This window comes from Oncorhynchus gorbuscha, linkage group LG19 (assembly GCF_021184085.1).
Source record: "Oncorhynchus gorbuscha isolate QuinsamMale2020 ecotype Even-year linkage group LG19, OgorEven_v1.0, whole genome shotgun sequence".
Taxonomy (NCBI): domain Eukaryota; kingdom Metazoa; phylum Chordata; class Actinopteri; order Salmoniformes; family Salmonidae; genus Oncorhynchus; species Oncorhynchus gorbuscha.
The window spans coordinates 60118073-60139201 of NC_060191.1; the positions used below are offsets into that span (position 1 = coordinate 60118073).

At 45.3% G+C, this 21129-nt stretch overlaps 1 protein-coding gene across 2 annotated transcripts in view; it reads left to right on the forward strand.

Annotated features, from left to right (window-relative positions):
* LOC124005440 (paired box protein Pax-3-like) overlaps nt 1-21129 on the forward strand; it is a 63003-nt gene that overhangs the window by 33632 nt on the left and 8242 nt on the right. For both annotated transcript variants that reach the window (XM_046314708.1, XM_046314709.1), the window contains exon 5: nt 13519-13718. In XM_046314708.1, the coding sequence (XP_046170664.1) occupies nt 13519-13718 (200 nt within the window). The remainder of the gene's footprint in view (nt 1-13518; nt 13719-21129) is intronic.

The window sequence follows — 21129 nt, forward strand, 5'->3', positions numbered from 1 at the left end:
GAAAGAGAGGGTCAAAGTAGGCAGAGAGAGAGATGGTAACAGAAAGAGAGGGACAAAGTAGGCAGAGAGAGAGATGGTAAAGAAAGAGAGGGTCAAAGTAGGCAGAGAGAGAGATGGTAACAGAAAAAGGGACAACTTAGGCAGAGATAGAGATGGTAACAGAAAGAGAGGGTCAAAGTAGGCAGAGAGAGAGATGGTAACAGAAAAAGGGACAACTTAGGCAGAGATAGAGATGGTAACAGAAAGAGAGGACAAAGTAGGCAGAGAGAGAGATGGTAACAGAAAGAGAGGGACAAAGTAGGCAGAGAGAGAGATGGTAAAGAAAGAGAGGGTCAAAGTAGGCAGAGAGATGGTAACAGAAAGAGAGGGACAAAGTTAGGCAGAGATAGAGATGGTAACAGAAAAGAGGGTCAAACTAGGCAGAGAGAGAGATGGTAACAGAAAAAGGGACAGAGAGAGAGATGGTAAAGAAAGACAAAGTAGGCAGAGATAGAGATGGTAACAGAAAGAGAGGGTCAAAGAAGAGAGAGAGATGGTAACAAAAGAAAGAGGGACAAAGGGCAGAGAGAGAGATGGTAACAGAAAGAGAGGGACAAAGTAGGCAGAGAGAGAGATGGTAACAGAAAGAGGGTCAAAGAAAGAGAGGGAGATGGTAAAGAAAGAGAGGGGACAAAGTAGGCAGAGAGAGAGATGGTAAAGAAAGAGAGGGACAAAGTAGGCAGAGAGAGAGATGGTAACAGAAAGAGAGGGACAAAGTAGGCAGAGAGAGAGATGGTAAAGAAAAGAGGGAAAGTAGGCAGAGAGGGATGGTAACAGAAAGAGAGGGTCAAAGTAGGCAGAAAGTAAAGGGCAGAGAGAGAGATGGTAACAGAAAGAGAGGGTCAAAGTAGGCAGAGAGAGAGATGGTAACAGAAAGAGAGGGACAAAGTAGGCAGAGAGAGAGAAAGAGAGGGACAAAGTAAAGAAAGAGAGGGTCAAAGTAGGCAGAGAGAGAGATGGTAACAGAAAGAGAGGGACAAAGTAGGCAGAGAGAGAGAAAGAAAGAGATGGTAAGAGAAAAAGGGACAAAGTAGGCAGAGAGAGATGGTAACAGAAAGAGAGGGACAAAGTAGGCAGAGAGAGAGATGGTAACAGAAAGAGAGAGGATGGTACAAAGTAGGCAGAGAGAAGAGAGAGAGATGGTAGGCAGAGAAAGAGAGAGAGAGAGATGGTAACAGAAAGAGAGGGTCAAAGTAGGCAGAGAGAGAGATGGTAACAGAAAAAGGGACAAAGTAGGCAGAGATAGAGATGGTAACAGAAAGAGAGGGACAAAGAGAGAGAGATGGTAACAGAAAGAGCAAAGTAGGCAGAGAGAGATGGTAACAGAAAGAGGGACAAAGTAGGCAGAGAGAGAGATGGTAAAGAAAGAGAGGGTCAAAGTAGGCAGAGAGAGAGATGGTAACAGAAAGAGAGGGTCAAAGTAGGCAGAGAGAGAGATGGTAACAGAAAGAGAGGGACAAAGTAGGCAGAGAGAGAGATGGTAACAGAAAGAAGGGACAAAGTAGGCAGAGAGAGAGATGGTAACAGAAAAAAGACAACTTAGGCAGGGACAAAGAGGCAGAGAGAGAGATGGTAACAGAAAGAGAGGGTCAAAGTAGGCAGAGAGAGAGATGGTAACAGAAAGAGAGGGACAAAGTAGGAGAGGGTCAAAGAGAGAGAGAGAGATGGTAACAGAAAGAGAGGGACAAAGTAGGCAGAGAGAGAGATGGTAACAGAAAGAGAGGGACAAAGTAGGCAGAGAGAGAGATGGTAACAGAAAGAGAGGGACAAAGAGGCAGAGAGAGATGGTAAATGGTAAAGAAAGAGAGGGTCAAAGTAGGCAGAGAGAGAGAGATGGTAACAGAAAGAGAGGGACAAAGTAGGCAGAGAGAGAGATGGTAAAGAGATGGGCAGAGAGAGAGATAACAGAAAGAGAGGGACAAAGTAGGCAGAGAGAGAGATGGTAAAGAAAGAGAGGGTCAAAGTAGGCAGAGAGAGAGATGGTAACAGAAAGGCAGAGGAGATGGTAACAGAAAAAGAGGGTCAAAGTAGGCAGAGAGAGAGATGGTAACAGAAAAAAGGGACAACTTAGAGAGGGGATGGTAAAGAGAGCAGGGTAACAGAAAGAGAGGGTCAAAGTAGGCAGAGAGAGAGATGGTAGAAAGCAGAGAAAGTAGGCAGATGGTAACAGAAAGAGAGGGTCAAAGTAGGCAGAGAGAGAGAGAGATGGTAACAGAAAGAGAGGGTCAAAGTAGGCAGAGAGAGAGATGGTAACAGAAAAAGGGACAACTTAGGCAGAGAGAGAGATGGTAACAGAAAGAGAGGGTCAAAGTAGGCAGAGATAGAGATGGTAACAGAAAGAGAGGGTCAAAGTAGGCAGAGAGAGATGGTAACAGAAAGAGAGGGACAAAGTAGGCAGAGAGAGAGATGGTAAAGAAAGAGAGGGTCAAAGTAGGCAGAGAGAGAGATGGTAACAGAAAGAAAGACAAAGTAGGAGAGAGAGATGGTAAAGAAAGAAGTAGGCAGAGAGATGGTAACAGAAAGAGAGGGACAAAGTAGGCAGAGAGAGAGATGGTAACAAAGAAGAGAGAGGGGTCAAAGTAGGCAGAGAGAGAGATGGTAACAGAAAGAGAGGGACAAAGTAGGCAGAGAGAGATGGTAAAGAAAGAGAGGGTCAAAGTAGGCAGAGAGAGAGATGGTAACAGAAAAAGGGACAACTAGGCAGAGAGAGAGATGGTAAAGGCAGAGAGAGAGAGAGATGGTAACAGAAAGAGAGGGTCAAAGTAGGCAGAGAGAGAGATGGTAACAGAAAAAGAGGGACAACTTAGGCAGAGATAGAGATGGTAACAGAAAGAGAGGGACAAAGTAGGCAGAGAGAGAGATGGTAACAGAAAGAGAGGGTCAAAGTAGGCAGAGAGAGAGATGGTAACAGAAAGAGAGGGTCAAAGTAGGCAGAGAGATGGTAACAGAAAGGTAACAGAAAAATGGTAACAGAAAAAGGGACAACTTAGGCAGAGATAGAGATGGTAACAGAAAGAGAGGGCAGAGAGAGAGATGGTAAAGAAAGAGAGAGGTCAAAGTAGGCAGAGAGAGAGATGGTAACAGAAAGAGAGGGACAAAGTAGGCAGAGAGAGAGATGGTAAAGAAAGAGAGGGAAAGTAGGCAGAGAGAGAGATGGTAACAGAAAGAGAGGGACAAAGTAGGCAGAGAGAGAGATGGTAAAGAAAGAGAGACAAAAGTAGGCAGAGAGATGGTAACAGAAAGAGAGGGACAAAGTAGGCAGAGAGAGAGATGGTAACAGAAAACAACTTAGGCAGAGAGGGTAAAGTAGGCAGAGAGAGAGATGGTAACAGAAAGAGGGACAAAGTAGGCAGAGAGAGAGATGGTAAAGAAAGAGAGGGTCAAAGAGAGAGATGGTACAAAAAAGTAGGCAGAGAGAGAGATGGTAACAGAAAGAGAGGGACAAAGTAGGCAGAGAGAGAGAGATGGATGGTAAAGAAAGAGAGGGTCAAAGTAGGCAGAGAGAGAGATGGTAACAGAAAGAGAGGGACAAAGTAGGCAGAGATGGTAAAGAAAGAGAGGGTCAAAGTAGGCAGAGAGAGAGATGGTAACAGAAAAAGGGACAAAGTAGGCAGAGATAGAGATGGTAACAGAAGAGAAAGAGGCAGAGAGAGAGATGGTAACAGAAAGAGGCAGAGAGAGAGATGGTAAAAAAGAGAGGGTCAAAGTAGGCAGAGAGAGAGATGGTAGATGGTAAAGAGGCAGAGAGAGAGATGGTAACAAAAAAGAGAGGGACAAAGTAGGCAGAGAGAGAGATGGTAAAGAAAGAGAGGGTCAAAGTAGGCAGAGAGAGAGATGGTAACAGAAAAGAGGGACAAAGTAGGCAGAGAGAGAGATGGTAAAGAGAAAAGAGAGGGTCAAGAGTAGGCAGAGAGAGATGGTAATGGTAACAGAAAGAGAGGGACAAAGTAGGCAGAGAGAGAGATGGTAAAGAAAGAGAGAAAGGGCAGAGAGAGAGATCAAAGTAGGCAGAGAGAGAGATGGTAACAGAAAGAGAGGGACAAAGTAGGCAGAGAGAGAGATGGTAAAGAAAGAGAGGGTCAAAGTAGGCAGAGATAGAGATGGTAACAGAAAGAGAGAGATGGTCAAAGTAGGCAGAGAGAGATGGTAACAGAAAAAGGGACAAAGAGGCAGAGAGAGAGATGGTAACAGAAAGAGAGGGTCAAAGTAGGCAGAGAGAGATGGTAACAGAAAGAGAGGGACAAAGAGGCAGAGAGAGAGATGGTAAAGAAAGAGAGGGTCAAAGTAGAAAGCAGAGAGATGGTGGTAACAGAAAGAGAGGGACAAAGTAGGCAGAGAGAGAGATGGTAAAGAAAGAGAGGGTCAAAGTAGGCAGAGAGAGAGATGGTAACAGAAAAAGGGACAACTTAGGCAGAGAGGAGATGGTAACAGAAAGAGAGGGACAAAGTAGGCAGAGAGAGAGATGGTAACAGAAAGAGAGGGTCAAAGAGGCAGAGAGAGAGATGGTAACAGAAAGAGAGGTCAAAGTAGGCAGAGAGAGAGATGGTAACAGAAAGAGAGGGACAAAGTAGGCAGAGAGAGAGATGGTAAGAGAGAGAGATGGTAAAGAAAGAGAGGGTCAAAGTAGGAAAGAGGGTCAAAGTAGGCAGAGAGAGAGATGGTAAAAGAAAGAGAGGGACAAAGTAGGCAGAGAGAGAGATGGTAACAGAAAGAGAGGGACAAAGTAGGCAGAGAGAGAGATGGTAACAGAAAGAGAGGGGCAGAGAGAGAGATGGTCAAAGTAGGCAAAGAGGCAGAGATGGTAACAGAAAGAGAGGGACAAAGTAGGCAGAGAGAGAGATGGTAAAGAAAGAGAGGGTCAAAGTAGGCAGAGAGAGAGATGGTAACAGAAAAAAGGGACAACTTAGGCAGAGATAGAGAGGGTCAAAGTAGGCAGAGAGAGAGATGGTAACAGAAAGAGAGGGACAAAGTAGGCAGAGAGAGAGATGGTAAAGAAAGAGAGGGACAAAGTAGGCAGAGAGAGAGATGGTAACAGAAAGAGAGAGATGGAAAGAAAGTAGGCAGAGAGAGAGATGGTAACAGAAAAAGGGACAACTTAGGCAGAGATAAAGAGAGGTAGAGATGGTAAAGAAGGGACAAAGTAGGCAGAGAAGATGGTAGAGGGGACAAAGTAGGCAGAGAGAGATGGTAACAGAAAGAAGGGACAAAGTAGGCAGAGAGAGAGATGGTAACAGAAAGAGAGGGACAAAGTAGGCAGAGAGAGAGATGGTCAAAGTAAGAAAGAGAGGAAAGAGAGGGACAAGAGAGAGATGGTAACAGAAAAGTAGAGAGAGAGATGGTAAAGAAAGAAAGTAGGCAGCAGAGAGATGGTAACAGAAAGAGAGGGACAAAGTGGTAAAGAAGAGAGAGAGATGGTAACAAAGTAGGCAGAGAGAGAGATGGTAACAGAAAGAGAGGGACAAAGTAGGCAGAGAGAGAGATGGTCAAGAAAGAGAGGGTCAAAGTAGGCAGAGAGAGAGATGGTAACAGAAAGAGAGGGACAAAGTAGGCAGAGAGAGAGATGGTAACAGAAAGAGAGGGACAAAGTAGGCAGAGAGAGAGATGGTAACAGAAAAAAGGACAACTTAGGCAGAGATAGAGATGGTAACAGAAAGAGAGGGACAAAGTAGGCAGAGAGAGAGATGGTAAAGAAAGAGAGGGACAAAGTAGGCAGAGAGAGAAAGATGGTAAAGAGGCAGAGAGAGAGATGGTCAAAGTAGGCAGAGAGAGAGATGGTAACAGAACAAAGTAGGCAGGGAGATGGTAAAGAAAGAGAGGGTCAAAGTAGGGCAGAGAGAGAGATGGTAAAGAAAGAGAGGGTCAGAAAGAGAGATGGTAACAAAGTAGGCAGAGAGAGATGATGGTAACAGAAAGAGAGGGACAAAGTAGGCAGAAAAAGACTACTTAGGCAGAGATTAACAGAAAGAGAGGGTCAAAGTAGGCAGAGAGATGGTAACAGAAAGAGAGGGAGAGAGAGATGGTAAAGAAAGAGAGGGTAGGGCAGAGAGAGAGATGGTAACAGAAAGAGAGGGACAAAGTAGGCAGAGAGAGAGATGGTAAGAGAAAGAGAGGGACAAAGTAGGCAGAGAGAGAGATGGTAACAGAAAGAGAGGGACAAAGTAGGCAGAGAGAGAGATGGTAACAGAGAGAGAGAGATGGTAACAGAAAGAGAGGGACAAAGTAGGCAGAGAGAGAGATGGTAACAGAAAGAAGAGGGTCAAAGGGACAACAGAAAAGAGGCAGAGAGAGAAAACAGAAAAAAGGGACAACTAGGCAGAGATAGAGATGGTAACAGAAAGAGAGGGACAAAGAGGCAGAGAGAGAGATGGTAACAGAAAGAGAGGGACAAAGTAGGCAGAGAGAGATGGTAAGAGAGATGGTAACAGAAAGAGAGGGACAAAGTAGGCAGAGAGAGAGATGGTAACAGAAAGAAGGGACAAAGTAGGCAGAGAGAGATGGTAACAGAAAGAGAGGGACAAAGTAGGCAGAGATAGAGATGGTAACAAGAAAGAGAGGGTCAAAGTAGGCAGAGAGAGAGATGGTAACAGAAAGAGAGGGACAAAGTAGGCAGACAGGAGAGATGGTAAAGAAAGAGAGGGTCAGGCAGAGAGAGAGATGGTAACAGAAAGAGAGGGACAAAGTAGGCAGAGAGAGAGAACAGAAAGTAACAGAAAGAGAGAGAGAGAGAGATGGTAACAGAAAGAGGGACACAGAGAGAGAGATGGTAACAAAGAAAGAAAGAGGGAAAGAGAGAGAGAGATGGTAAGGCAGAAAGAGATGGTAACAGAAAAAGTAGGCAGAGAGAGATGAGATGGTAACAGAAAGAGAGGGACAAAGTAGGCAGAGAGAGAGATGGTAACAGAAAGAAGGACAACTCAAAGTAGGCAGAGAGAGATGGTAACAGAAAGAGAGACAAAGTAGGCAGAGAGAGAGATGGTAAAGAAAGAGAGGGTCAAAGTAGGCAGAGAGAGAGATGGTAACAGAAAGAGAGGGACAAAGTAGGCAGAGAGATGGTAAAGAAAGAGAGGGTCAAAGTAGGCAGAGAGAGAGATGGTAACAGAAAGAGAGGGACAAAGTAGGCAGAGAGAGAGATGGTAAAGAGAAAGAGAGGGTCAAAGTAGGCAGAGAGAGAGATGGTAACAGAAAGAGGGGTCAAAGTAGGCAGAGAGATAGATGGTAACAGAAAGAGAAGTAGGCAGAGATAGAGATGGTAACAAAGTAGGCAAGAGAGAGGTAAAGAAAGAGAGGGTCAAAGTAGGCAGAGAGAGAGATGGTAACAGAAAGAGAGAGACAGAGTAGGCAGAGAGAGAGATGGTAACAGAAAGAGAGAGAGAGAGTAGGCAGAGAGAGAGATGGGAACAGAAAGAGAGAGACAGAGTAGGCAGAGGGAGAGATGGTAACAGAAATAGAGGGACAAAGTAGGCAGAGAGAGAGATGGGAACAGAAAGAGAGAGACAAAGTAGGCAGAGAGAGAGATGGGAACAGAAAGAGAGAGACAGAGTAGGCAGAGGGAGAGATGGTAACAGAAATAGAGGGACAAAGTAGGCAGAGAGAGAGATGGTAACAGAGAGACAGAGTACACTTAAGAGAGAGGTGGGGACAGAAAGAGATGGGGGAGTGAAAGAGAGAGACAGAGTAGGCAGAGAGAGAGAGATGGGGAGAGAAAGAGATGGGGGAGTGAAAGAGAGAGACAGAGTAGGCAGAGAGAGAGAGATGGGGAGAGAAAGAGATGGGGGAGAGAAAGAGAGAGACAGAGTAGGCAGAGAGAGAGATGGGAGCAAGGAGAGAGACAGAGTAGGCAGAGAGAGAGATGGGGGAGAGAAAGAGATGGGGGAGAGAAAGAGAGAGACAGAGTAGGCAGAGAGAGAGATGGGAGCAAGGAGAGAGACAGAGTAGGCAGAGAGAGATGGGGGAGAGAAAGAGATGGGGGAGAGAAAGAGAGAGACAGAGTAGGCAGAGAGAGAGATGGGGAGAGAAAGAGAAAGAGAGTAGGCAGAGAGAGATGGGAGAGAGAGAGAGGGGGGGAGAGAAAGAGATGGGAGAGAGAAAGAGATAGGGGAGTGAAAGAGATGAGGGAGAGAAAGAGATGGGGGAGAGAAAGAGATGGGGAGAGAGAGAGCTGGGGAGAGAAAGAGATGAGGGAGAGAAAGAGATGGGGAGAGAGAGAGCTGGGGAGAGAAAGAGATGGGGGAGAGAAAGAGATGGGGAGAAAGAGAGCTGGGGAGGGAAAGAGATGGGGGAGAGAAAGAGATGGGGAGAGAGAGAGATGGGGGAGCGAAAGAGATGGGGAGAGAAAGAGAGAGACAGAGTAGGCAGAGAGAGAGATGGGGGAGAGAAAGAGATAGGGAGAGAGAGCTGGGGAGAGAAAGAGATGGGGGAGAGAAAGAGATGGGGAGAGAAAGAGATGGGGGAGAGAGAGAGATGCGGGAGAGTATAAATAGTCTTGTCACATGAGAGTATATCAAGACAGGACTGCAAACCTCCAAGAGATGCCATACTGACACTTCGTTTGAAAGACGTTCCCCAGGATCCCCAAAGCAGACTGGTCATAACCGATAGGTAATTCCAAAGTAATTAAGGATTTTTATAACAACTCGGCATTCCCAGATTCTAAATCCCTGTGAAATTCTTTGGAACGCTGTTGCATGCTGGTAACTGTGGGGAAACTAAGCATTCCCTATGAGCCTCCAGGAACTGAAGCTACAATGGCTCCTCTCTGTTTTTCACCAGCAATTCTGTTTCAAATAATGCCCCCACTCCAACTCCTCCACACCCCAAATTCCTACCCCACCAGCCACTACCACCACCTAAAAAAACATCCACCCACCCCTTGGTTCCTCCTCTCAATAATATGTCTTTGCATGTGTTGTTTGGTTAGGTATGTGGATTGAGGATGTTATGAAGTCAGCAATTAAAATATTTGTTATACTAGAAGCTCACAGAGTGAAAAATGAATTAGGCTGTTGGAGGTAGTAAATTTGTAGTTTCTCGCTTGATTCATTGTAATAATGGTCTTAACCGCAACAGGTAGCCATTTTACATTTAGGTTCTGTTTAGTGTGGATGGGAGCAGATGAATGGCCTGTATCTGTGAATGTAAACAGAAATAAAAAGTGGTAGCATTCTGATAAAAAAATAGAATAATCTCCCCAAATACCCAATGGCAACATCTCTCCCAACCCCTACCCTTTCTCTTTCTCTCTCCCCCTCTCTCACATTGTTTAATATTTCTTTACCAATTTGCTCTTAATGCATCCTACTGCCATTGGTGTTGAGAATGGAAAGCACTGAGGGGGGAGTGGATCAGTTTCACATGAGGAGCCCCAAGCTATTTGGGTTTTCTTGTATTTTATTGTTGCTTCTGAGGGGGAACTAATACAGTGTTGCACAAAAACTTCCCCTCCGCTCCAGGGAATTCATTAAGTGTAACACAAAGTCGGCGAGCCAGCCTCAATTAACTTCTGTTCTGTAGTAGCTAAAGGCCTACTAGAACTGCCTGGTAGGAAACCAGCTCATACACTTCAGAACAGAGTACACAGTAGTATTACAACTGATCTTACTTTAACTTGAATAGTGGACATACAAAAGCTGTCAAGTCTCATATCACACCATCTCAATCAAGCTGAAGCTTCCACTCATTGACCACTTCAATGTCTGTCTGAGAGAGTGTGTGTGTGTGTGTGTGTGTGTGTGTGTGTGTGTGTGTGTGTGTGTGTGTGTGTGTGTGTGTGTGTGTGTGTGTGTGTGTGTGTGTGTGTGTGTGTGTGTGTGTGTGTGTGTGTGTGTGTGTGTGTGTGTGTGTGTGTACAAAGCAGAGCTGAGACGATGAACTGAAAATTATCAACAGCGACCATACCAATCACTTATCGCAGGCATTTTGCTGATGTCGTTCATTGTGAGAAGTAGCCTATACTAGAGAAATGTGAAGTTTGTAATGAAATAAGTTTGCTAATATGGGGGCTTGTTAATAGGACAATTGATGGTGGTACAACCATCAAACTAGTAGTAGTAGTTTAAGGCCCAGTGCAGTCAAAAACGTGATTTTACTGTGGTTTATATATACAGTGTTAAGGGTGTGTACTGGAGGTGAGGTCAGGTGCAGGAGAGCAGAGTGTAGTGAACAGGCACACTTTTTATTCCGGTCCAACGAAAGCACAAAAGTACATTAATGTGCCCAAACACGGAAAAATAGACAAAAGTATGAGGTGGTAAAAATACCCACATAACATAAATACAATTTCACACAAAGACATGGAGGGGAACAGAGTACTAAATACATGCAGTGTGATTAGGGAATGCAAACCAGGTGTGTATGGAACAAGACAAAACAAATGGAAATATGAAAAACAGAGCGGCGATGGCTAGAAAGCCGGTGACGTCGATCGCCGAACGCCGCCCGAACAAGGAGAGGAGCCGACTTTGGCGGAAGTCGTGACATACAGTGCATTAGGAAAGTATTCAGACCCCTTGGACCCCTTTTCCACATTTTGTTACGTGACAGCCTTATTCTAAAATGGATTAAATAGCTTTTCCCCCCTCATCAATCTACACACAATACCCCATAATGACAAAGCAAAAACAGGTTTTTAGAATTGTTGCAAATTCACTACCAACAAAATCCGGATATATTCAGACCCTTTACTCAGTATTTTGTTGAAGTACCTTTGGCAGCAATTACAGCCTTGAGTCTTCTTAGGTATGATGCTACAAGCTTGGCACACCTGTATTTGGGAAGTTTCTCTCATTCTTTTCTGCAGATCATTTCAAGCTCTGTCAGGTTGGATGGGGAGCATTACTGCACAGCTATTTTCAGAGATGTTTGATCGGGTTCAAGTTCGGGCTCTGACTGGGCTGCTCAAGGACATTCAGAGACTTGTCGCAAACACACTCCTGCGTTGTCTTGACTGTGTGCTTAGGGAATTCCAGAGCTCTGTCAGAGTGACCATAAGGTTCTTGGTCACCTCCCTGACCAAGGCCCTTCTCCCCCGATTGCTCAGTTTGGTTGGGCGGCCAGCTCTAGGAACAGTTTTGGTGGTTTAAGAATGATGGAGGCCACTGTGTTCTTGGGGACCTTAAATGCTGCAGACATGTTTTGGTACCCTTCCCCAGATCTGTGCCTTGACATAATCCTGTCTCGGCGCTCTACATACATTTCCTTCAACCTCATGGCTTGGTTGTTGCTCTGACATGCATTGTCAACTGTGAGACTTTATATAGACAGGTGTGTGCCTATCCAAAACATGTCTAATCATTTGAATTGACCACAGGTGGACTCCGATCACGTTGTTGAAACATCTCATGGATGATCAATGGAGACAGGATGCACTTGAGCTCAATTTCGAGTCTCAAAAATTGAGACTGAATCTCAAAAATTGAAATCTTATGTAAATGTAATTTTTTATAAATTGAACTCAGGTGCATCCTGTTTCCATTGATCATCTTGGAGATGTTTATACAACTTGATTGGAGTCCACCTGCGGTAAATTCAATTGATTGTCATTATGGGGTATTGTGTGTAGATTGCTGAGGATTTTTTAAAATCAATTCATTTTAGAATTAAGGCTGTGTCACAGGCCGGCTCATAGCCTGTGGTAAAAATTAGGGGACGCGAACAACAGGTATAGGCCAATTAAAAAAACTTTATTTATTGTAAACAAACTATTAACTTTAAAGTAAGAAAAATGAATGAGGTGTGGAAGTATCATAATGTAAGGTGTATGTAAAGTGCATGGATGCATGAATCTGTGTGTGTGAATGACTGAGTGAAAACTATGCAAAACAATTCATACCTGGAGGAGGAGGAGGAGCAGAGAGAGAGAGAGAGAGAGAGAGAGAGAGAGAGAGAGAGAGAGAGAGAGAGAGAGAGAGAGAGCCCCTGCACTGCAGCTGTAACATAACAACATTTGGAAAATGTCAAGGGGTCTCAATACTTTCCGAAGGCATTGTATATATTTCCTCACTATGAGGTTGGAATATTAATTTTACTGTTGGAGCTGTTAGAAAAGATTGCATGAAATTTCAGCCTGTTTTGGTGGGGTGAAGTTTTGGCCTGTCTGGTGACATCACCAATAAAAACGAGAGTTGAAACCTGTCTACCAATAACAGCTAGTTTTCAGTTTTCCCCTCCCAACTTAGACCACTCCCAGACAGGCTTAAGAAGTAATTTTTGTATATTTTTGACCATTTTAAATTAAAACAATTGCTGTAAGGTACTTAATTGTTACTCAGAAATGATTTGAAATCGTGGTATGAAAACGGCTTTGAAGGATAATTTAAAAAACTGTGGTGCACATTAATGTTATAAACGTATCTTTCTATTTATCAATATTTCCTCAATTTGGCCAATTCAGGCAAGGATTTTTGTCCATATCGCCCAGCTCTAGTACAAATGTACATGCCTTTGCATGCTTATGCACAGTGACAGACGCAAGGACACTGAGGGGCATAGTAAAGCTGGGCGTTAGACACTGGCCTGAGGAGAGTCTCTGATGTCTGGGTCTCCCTGCTCTTGGGTCTGTCTGTTTGTCTGGCTTGGCCCTGCCCTAGGTTACCACTGCGTTACCACTGTGTTACCACTGGGCCGTAGCTTTAGAGAGCCTCGTCAATTCACTACCTCTTCTGCTGAATTAGCTTTTAAAGCGCCGGCGTTTCTCTCTGAGCAAACAAGACCAGCATGAACCTGCAAGTGATGTGGAGGGGGGTGTATGGGGGGCTGCTGCTCAGTCCCTCTCTCCATCCCCAACTGTTACTGGGGCTCCAGGAAAACTGCAACTGTAGACAATGCAGGTTCCCCCCGACACTCTCTCTAGCTGTCACTGACCCCCCTTTCTCCCCTTAAAAAACAAACGGTCCCTGGATCAAAATTAGGCCTTTGTGTGGCGCTTAGTCCTCTCAATCCCACTGCCGCCTCGCCTCTGGAACCTTGTCCTGTGGGATTATTTATAAAAGCACACAGAATTCCCCTATGAATGGAAGTCTGTTGGTGCACAAGACAAGAGGGAACATTGGGAGAGATGGGGAGCGTTGGGAGGGGTGGTGGTGGCCCCTCTGAAGAGGTTTATGTAAACAGATAGCATGTGGCAAAAAGGAAAGCAAACAAGTTCACACTTCAAGAGGATGGATGGGATTCATCCTTCTGTTCTTCACTCTCACTCTGAATCACGACACTTCTTTTTATAGACGGCTCTCCCTATTGGTCTCCCTGCATTCTATTTGATCAGGAGAATAAGACACTGAAAATGTGTTTTCAAGACTGATTATTTTTACTTTTTTTACTTTTCTATAAACCAGTCCAGTCAGTTATGAACACATATTAATTACAACGATGGACTTGACTAATGGAATCTAGTTCTAAAAACCATCAGTAACTGTTAACTGTGATAATGATACTGTACTAACACCATGAGAGCCCTAACTGTGCATCTCTTGTCTGTTGGAGTAGCGAGCCACTCAGATGAGGGGTCGGACGTGGAGTCTGAACCAGACCTGCCTCTGAAGAGGAAGCAGCGCCGCAGTAGAACCACCTTCACTGCCGAACAGCTGGATGAGCTGGAGAGAGCCTTTGAACGAACACACTACCCTGACATCTACACCAGGGAAGAGCTGGCTCAGAGGGCCAAACTCACAGAGGCCAGAGTTCAGGTAGACAACACATACATCACACACACACTCTTTATCACACATCACACACATCCACACACACATACATCACACACACACTCTTTATCACACATCACACACACACACACACACACACACACACACACACACACACACACACACACACACACACACACACACACACACACACACACACACACACACACACACACACACACACACACACACACACACACACACACACACACACACACACACATTTCTGGCCTGCCCCTTCATCCTGTGTTCCCAGGGGTCCAATATGCAGGCCCAGCTCTGATCTACGGCCCAGAAAATTCCCCACAACAGCTCCCGTATGGAGGCTGTACTGGGCCCAGCATGGGGCTATTACATGTGGAATCAGCATGAGTCCCACCAGTCACACAACACTGACTCTCAGCAGTTGCAGCCAACCACATCCCCCCCATACTGTTCAGAGGAGAAGGGGGCCTGTTGAGTTAAATGTTAATTTATTGATATGGATGGGTTCATTTATCCTCTCTGTCCCTGTGAATGGATAAGCCAGGTCATACGTGATACAAGTCACTATTTGACGTCCATCCATGTCTGAAGATGCTGGGAGATGATGTGGACCCGGCCACTAGGGACAACAGTGAGCGCTGTTACGTTCAAGTAGGTTTCGGGTTTTCTAGGGTGTTGTGGACGGGGAGGCGGATGGACTTAAGCATCTGCCTCTTATTCCAAAAGTTGCAAGTTTGAATACAGTGATAGAAAGTTGCTTTGAGATTTTTGTTTTAAGCCTTTCCCACACCTTAACCCTGACCAAAACCATTCAGAGTTAATGCCTAACCTTAAGATTTCAGTAGCGAGGCTATTTACAGGGGGTACCGGTACAGGTTCAATGTACGGGGGTACAGGTTATTCGAGGTAATTGAGGCAATATGTATATGTATGTAGAGATAAAGTGACTATGCATATAAACAGAGTTGTAGCTGGCACATACTCAGGGTAGCCATTTGATTAGCTGTTCAGGAGTCTTATGGCTTGGGGGTAGAAGCTATTAAGAAGCATTTTGGACCTAGACTTGGCACTCCGGTACTCCTTGCCTTGTGTTAGCAGAGAGAACAGTCTATGACTAGGGTGGTTGGAGACTTTGGCAATTTTTAGGGCCTTCCTCTGACACTGCCTGGTATAGAGGTCCTGGATGGCAGGTAGCTTGTTATCAGTTATGTACTGGGCCATACGCACTAGCCTCTGTAGTGCCTAGCAGGTCGGAGGCTGAGGAGTTGCCATACCAGGTGGCTCTCGACGGTGCAGCTGTGTTTGGACCATAATAGTTAATTGGTGATGTGGACACCAAGGAACTTGAAGCTCTAAATCTGCTACACTACAGCCCCGTTGATGAGAATGGGAGTGTGCTCGGCCATCCTTTTTGATGTAGTCCACATAATCTCCTTTGTCAAGATCACATTGAGGGAGAGGTTGTTATCCTGGCACCACACTGCCAGGTCTCTGACCTCCTCCCTATAGGCTGTCTCATTGTTGTTGGTGATCAGGCCTACCACTGTTGTGTTGTCGGCAAACTTAATGATGGTGTTGGGGTTGTGCTTGGCCATGCTGTCATGGGTGAACAGGGAGTTCAGGATGGGACTGAGCACGCACCGCTGAGCGGCCTCGTGTTGAGGATCAGCGTGGCAGATGTGTTGGCCACCCCCAGGTGTTACCACCTGGGGGTGGCCCTTCAGGATGTCCAGGATCCAGTTGCAGAGGGAGGTGTTTAGTCCCAGGGTCCTTAGCTTAGTGATGAGCTTTGAGGGAACTATGGTTTTGAATGCTGAGCTGTAGCCAATGAATAGCATTCTCATGTAAGTGTTCCTTTTGTCCAGGTGGGAAAAAGCAGTGTGGAGTGCAATAGAGATTGCATCATCTGTGGATCTGTTGAGGCAGTATGTAAATTGGAGTGCGTCAGTGTTGCATGCCTCAAAGCGAGCATAGACGTCATTTAGCTCATTTTCTAGGCTTGTGTCACTGGGCAGCTCACGGTTGTGCTTCTCTTTATAGTCCATAATAGTTTGCAAGCCCTGCCACATCCAACGAGTGTCAGAGCCGGTGTTGTGGGATTCAATCTTTGTCTTGTATTGACACTTTGCCTGTTTGATGGTTTGTCGGAGGGCATAGCGGGATTTTCCATAAGTGGGCTATGCCCCTTTTTTTCTCAATTTCCGCCTGAATGGCGTGCCCAAAATAAACTGCCCGTAGCTCAGGCCCTGAAGACAGTATATGTATATAATTGGTACCATTGGAAAGACATTTTGAAATTTGTAGAAATGTTAAAATAATATAGGAGAATATGACAAAATAGATATGGTAGGAGAAAATACAAAGAAAAAACAACCAGAATTTTTGTTTTTTGAGAGACCATCCTCTTAGAAATACAAGAGAAAGGTCATGTTGTAAAATAGCTCCCTGGATGCAATTCCTATGGCTTCCACAGGGTGTCAGAAGTCTATGTACAAGGTTTCAGGCTTGTAACTTCAAAAACGAATAAGAAATAACATAATAATATGTTCAATAGGAAATAGATTTCAGCAGTTGCGCAACGTCATCATGGTGCACAAAAACACGGATTTCCAAGACTGTGTCCTCTTACAAAAACTGTTCTTTCGCACTAAAGTACGTTCATCTCTAGGAGACAGAACACATCTCATTCCTGAGCGGGATGACGGCTGTGTGGTCCCATGGTGTTTATACTTGCGTACTATTGTTTGTACAGATGAACGTGGTACCTTCAGGCATTTGGAAATTGCTCCCAAGGATGAACCAGACTTGTGGAGGTCTAAAAAAAGAATTCTGAGGTCTTGGCTGATTTCTTTGGATTTCCCCATGATGTCAAGCAAAGAGGCACTGAGTTTGAAGGTAGGCCTTGAAATACATCCACAGGTACACCTCCAATTGACTCAAATTATGTCAATTAGCCTATCAGAAGCTTCTAAAGCCATGACATAACTTTCTGGAATTTTCCAAGCTGTTTAAAGGCACAGTCAACTTAGTGTACGTAAACTTCTGACCCACTGGAATTGTGATACATTGAATTATAAGTGAAATAATCTGTCTGTAAACAATTGTTGGATTGGTGCGAAAAGTGCAAATCAATCCCAGAACAGCAGCAAAGGACCTTGTGAAGATGCTGGAGGAAACAGGTATAAAAGTATCCATATCCACAGTAAAACGAGTCCTATATCGACATAACCTGAAAGGCCGCTCAGCAAGGAAGAAGCTATTGCTCCAAAACCGCCATAAAAAAATACAGACTATGGTTTGCAACTGCACATGGAGACAAAGATTGTACTTTTTGGAGAAATGTCCTCTGGTCTGAAAATAGAACTGTTTGGCCACAATCACCATTGTTATGTTTGGAGGAAAAAGGGGAGGTTTGCAAGCCAAAGAACACCATCCCAACCGTGAAGCATGGGGGTGGCAGCATCATGTTGTGGGGGTGCTTTGCTGCGGGAGGGACTGGTGCACTTTACAAAATAGATGGCATCATCTTGGAGCTGGACTGGACGCCGTGCTTAGACTTGGCATCGGCGCAGGAGAAGGCTCCGGCCATGGAGCTGGAGGTTCCGGATCGTGGACCATCGCAGAAGGTTCCGGACCGTGGACCATCGCAGAAGGTTCCGGACCGTGGACCGTCTCAGGAGGTTCCGGACTGTGGACCGCCTCAGGAGGTTCCGGACTGAGGACCATCGTTGGAGGTTCCGGACTTTGAAACGTCGCCGGAAACTCTGGACTGGGAACTGTCGCCGGAAGCTCTGGACTGTGGAGGCGCCCTGGAGGCCTGATGCGTGGGACCGGTACAGGTGGCACCGGGCTGATGACACGCACCTCAGGGTGAGTGTGGGGAGGAGGCACAGGACGTACTGGACTGTGGAGGTGCACTGGAGGCCTGATGCGTGGAACCGGTACAGGTGGCACCGGGCTGATGACACGCACCTCGGGTGAGTGCGGGGAGGAGGCACAGGACGTACTGGACTGTGGAGGTGCACTGGATGTCTAGAGCGTAGAGCTGGCACAACCCGTCCTGGCTGGATGCTCACTTTAGCCCGGGCAAGTGCGGGGAGCTGACACATGACGCACTGGGCTGTGAAGGCGCACTGGCGACACAGTGCGTAGAACCGGCACAAGATATCCTGATTCAAGGAGGCGCATTGGAGACCAGGAGCACTGAGCCAGCACAACCCATCCTGGCTGGATGCTCATTTTCACATGGCAAGTGCGGAGAGCTGGCACCGAGCGCACCGGGCTGTGAATGCGCACTAGAGACACAGTGCGTATCACCGCATAACATGGTACCTGAACGGTCACACGCTCCTCAAAGTGAGTGCAGGGAGTTGGCTCTGGCCTGAAACCTGGCTCCGCCAACCACCCCGTGTGCCTCTTGTGCTTGTGTCTTGGTTACGAACCCCGGAGTCGTAGTTGATGCTCCCCTGCTGCGTCCGTCTGCTCTCATGGAAGGCAATCCTTTCCGGAAATGATTTCTTCCCACGTCCAGGATCCTTTACCGTCCAAAATATCCTTCCATATCCATGATGTCTGCTCCTCCTGGCCACGCTGCTTGGTCTGTTTGTGGTGGGATCTTCTGTGTTAGGGTTCATGATCCCTGCGTGGATTTATTTTTCCAGAGTAAAATTCGTCATTTTTTACTCAGTTCTGTGTCCTGCGCCTGACTCCATTCTCACCTCTGCACAACTATCACCTGACACAAAGCCCTGACCTCATACCTATAGAAAATGTATGGTCAGAACTGAAAAAGCGTGTGCGAGCAAGGAGGCCTACAAACCTGACTCAGTTACACAAGCTCTGTTAGGAGGAATGGGCCAAAATTCACCCAACTTATTGTGGGAAGCTTGTGGAAGGCTACCTGAAGTATTTGGCCCAAGTTAAACAATTAACAACTTAAAGGCAATGCTACCAAATACTAATTGAGTGTATGTAAACTTCTGACCCACTGGGAATGTGATGAAAGAAATAAAAGCTGAAATTAATCATTCTCTCTACTATTATTCTGACATTTCACGTTCTTAAAATTAAGTGGTGATCCTAACTGACCTGATACAGGGAACATTTACTTGGTTTAAATGTCAATAAATAAAATAAAATGTCAAATGGTGAAAACTGAGTTTAAATGTATTTGGCTAAGGTGTATGTAATCTTCCGACTTCAACTGTAGACTGAACGTTTAATTCTGAAGTGAGACTGTGAGAGTTAGTTGTAATAGATGAGTTTTGAGGCAAGCACAGTCCTCAAATACGATTTTCTTATTCTCATTAACTACAGTATTTGAAGCTTTGGGTAACTTTATGGCTATGGGTAGCAGGGTAGCCTAGTGGTTAGAGCGTTGGACTAGTAACAAAAAGGTTGCAAGTTCAAACCCCTGAGCTGACGAGGTACAAATCTGTCATTCTGCCCCTGAACAGGCAGTTAACCCATTGTTCCCAGGCTGTAATTGAAATTGGTTCTTAACTGACTTGCCTGGTTAAATAAAGGTTAAAAAAAATAGTTAGAGGAATTTATAAGGGGGAGCGGACCATGTAAATTGTGTTGTGTTGCTATGTTTAAATGATGTTCCTGTGGTGAGGCATGAGATGTGGAGATAGAGAAAGCCTTGTTGGCTGCAGCCAGCAGTCACATGGGCAGGTCTGGAGAACACATGACCCCGACACACACTCAGACAATAACACACAGGGTTTAGACACACACACACACTCAGACAATAATACACAGGGTTTAGACACAGACACACACACACACACACTCAGACAATAACACACAGGGTTTAGACACACACACACACTCAGACAATAATACACAGGGTTTAGACACACACACACACACTCAGACAATAACACACAGGGTTTAGACACACTCAGTCAATAACACACAGGGTTTAGACGTACACACACTCAGACAATAACACACACGGTTTAGACACACAAACACACACAGACAATAACACACAGGGTTTAGACGCACACACACACACTCAGACAATAACACACAGGGTTTAGACGCACACACACACTCAGACAATAACACACAGGGTTTAGACGCACGCACACACTCAAACAATAACACACAGGGTTTAGATGCACACACACACACACACTCAGACAATAACACACAGGGTTTAGACACGCGCACACAAACACCACACACAATACCTGGAAATCAGAAACTTAAAAAAATGCAGTCAGACAAAAACATATTGACTCAAAGAGAGAGATATACACATAATGCACAAATTACAGTCATTAACCATGAATACCTGTGCCTTCCCGGAAGTATTCAAACCCCTTGACTTTTTTTGTTACATTGCAGCCTTATTCTAAAATGTATAAAAACATGTTTATCTCATCAATCTATACACAATTCCCAATAATGACAAAGCAAGAACATTGTTTTTGTTTTTGTGCTAATTTACAACTAAAAACCCAGGGAAATATCACATTTATATAAGTATTCGGACCGTTTACTCAGTACTTTGTTGAAGCACCCTTGGCTGCGATTACAGCATTGAGTCTTCTTGGGCATGACACTACAAGCTTGACACGTCTTTATTTGGGGAGTTTCTCTCATTCTTCTCTGCAGATCCTCTCAAGCTCTGTCAGGTTGGATGGGAAGCATTGCTGCACAGGTATTTTCAGGTCTTTCCAGAGATGTTCGATCCAGTTCAAGTCCGGGCTGGGCCACTCATGAACATTCAGAGACTTGTCCCGAAGCCACTCCTGCCTTGTCTTGGCTGTATGCTTAGGGTTGTTGTCCTGTTGGAAGGTGAACCTTTGCCCCAGTCTGAGGTCCTGAGCCCCCTGGAGCAGGTTTTCATCAAGAATCTCTGTACTTTGCTCCGTTCATCTTTCCCTCGATCCTGGCTAGTCTCCCAGTCCCTCCCATCCCACAGCATGATGCTGTCACCACCGTGCTTCACAGTATGGATGGTGCCAGGTTTCCTCCAGACATGACGCTTGGCCATCAGGCCAAAGAGTTCATCTGACCATAGAATCTTGTTTCTCATGGTCTGAGCATCTTTAGGTGCCTTTTGGAAGGTTCTCCCATCTCCACAGAGAAACTCTTGAGCTCTGTCAGAGTGACCATTGGGTTCTTGGTCACCTCACTGACCAAGGCCCTTCTCCCCCGATTACTCAGTTTGGCTGGGCGCTCACTTCTAGGAAGAGTCTTGGTGGTTCCAAACTTCTTCCATTTAAGAATGATAGAGGCCTTTGTGTTCTTGGGGAACTTCAATGCTGCAGAAGTTTTTTCGTACTGTTTTTTGTACACTTCCCCAGATCTATACGGACAATTCCTTCAACCTTATGGCTTGTTTTTTTTTCTCTGACATGCATTGTCAACTGTGGGACCTTATATAGACAGGTGT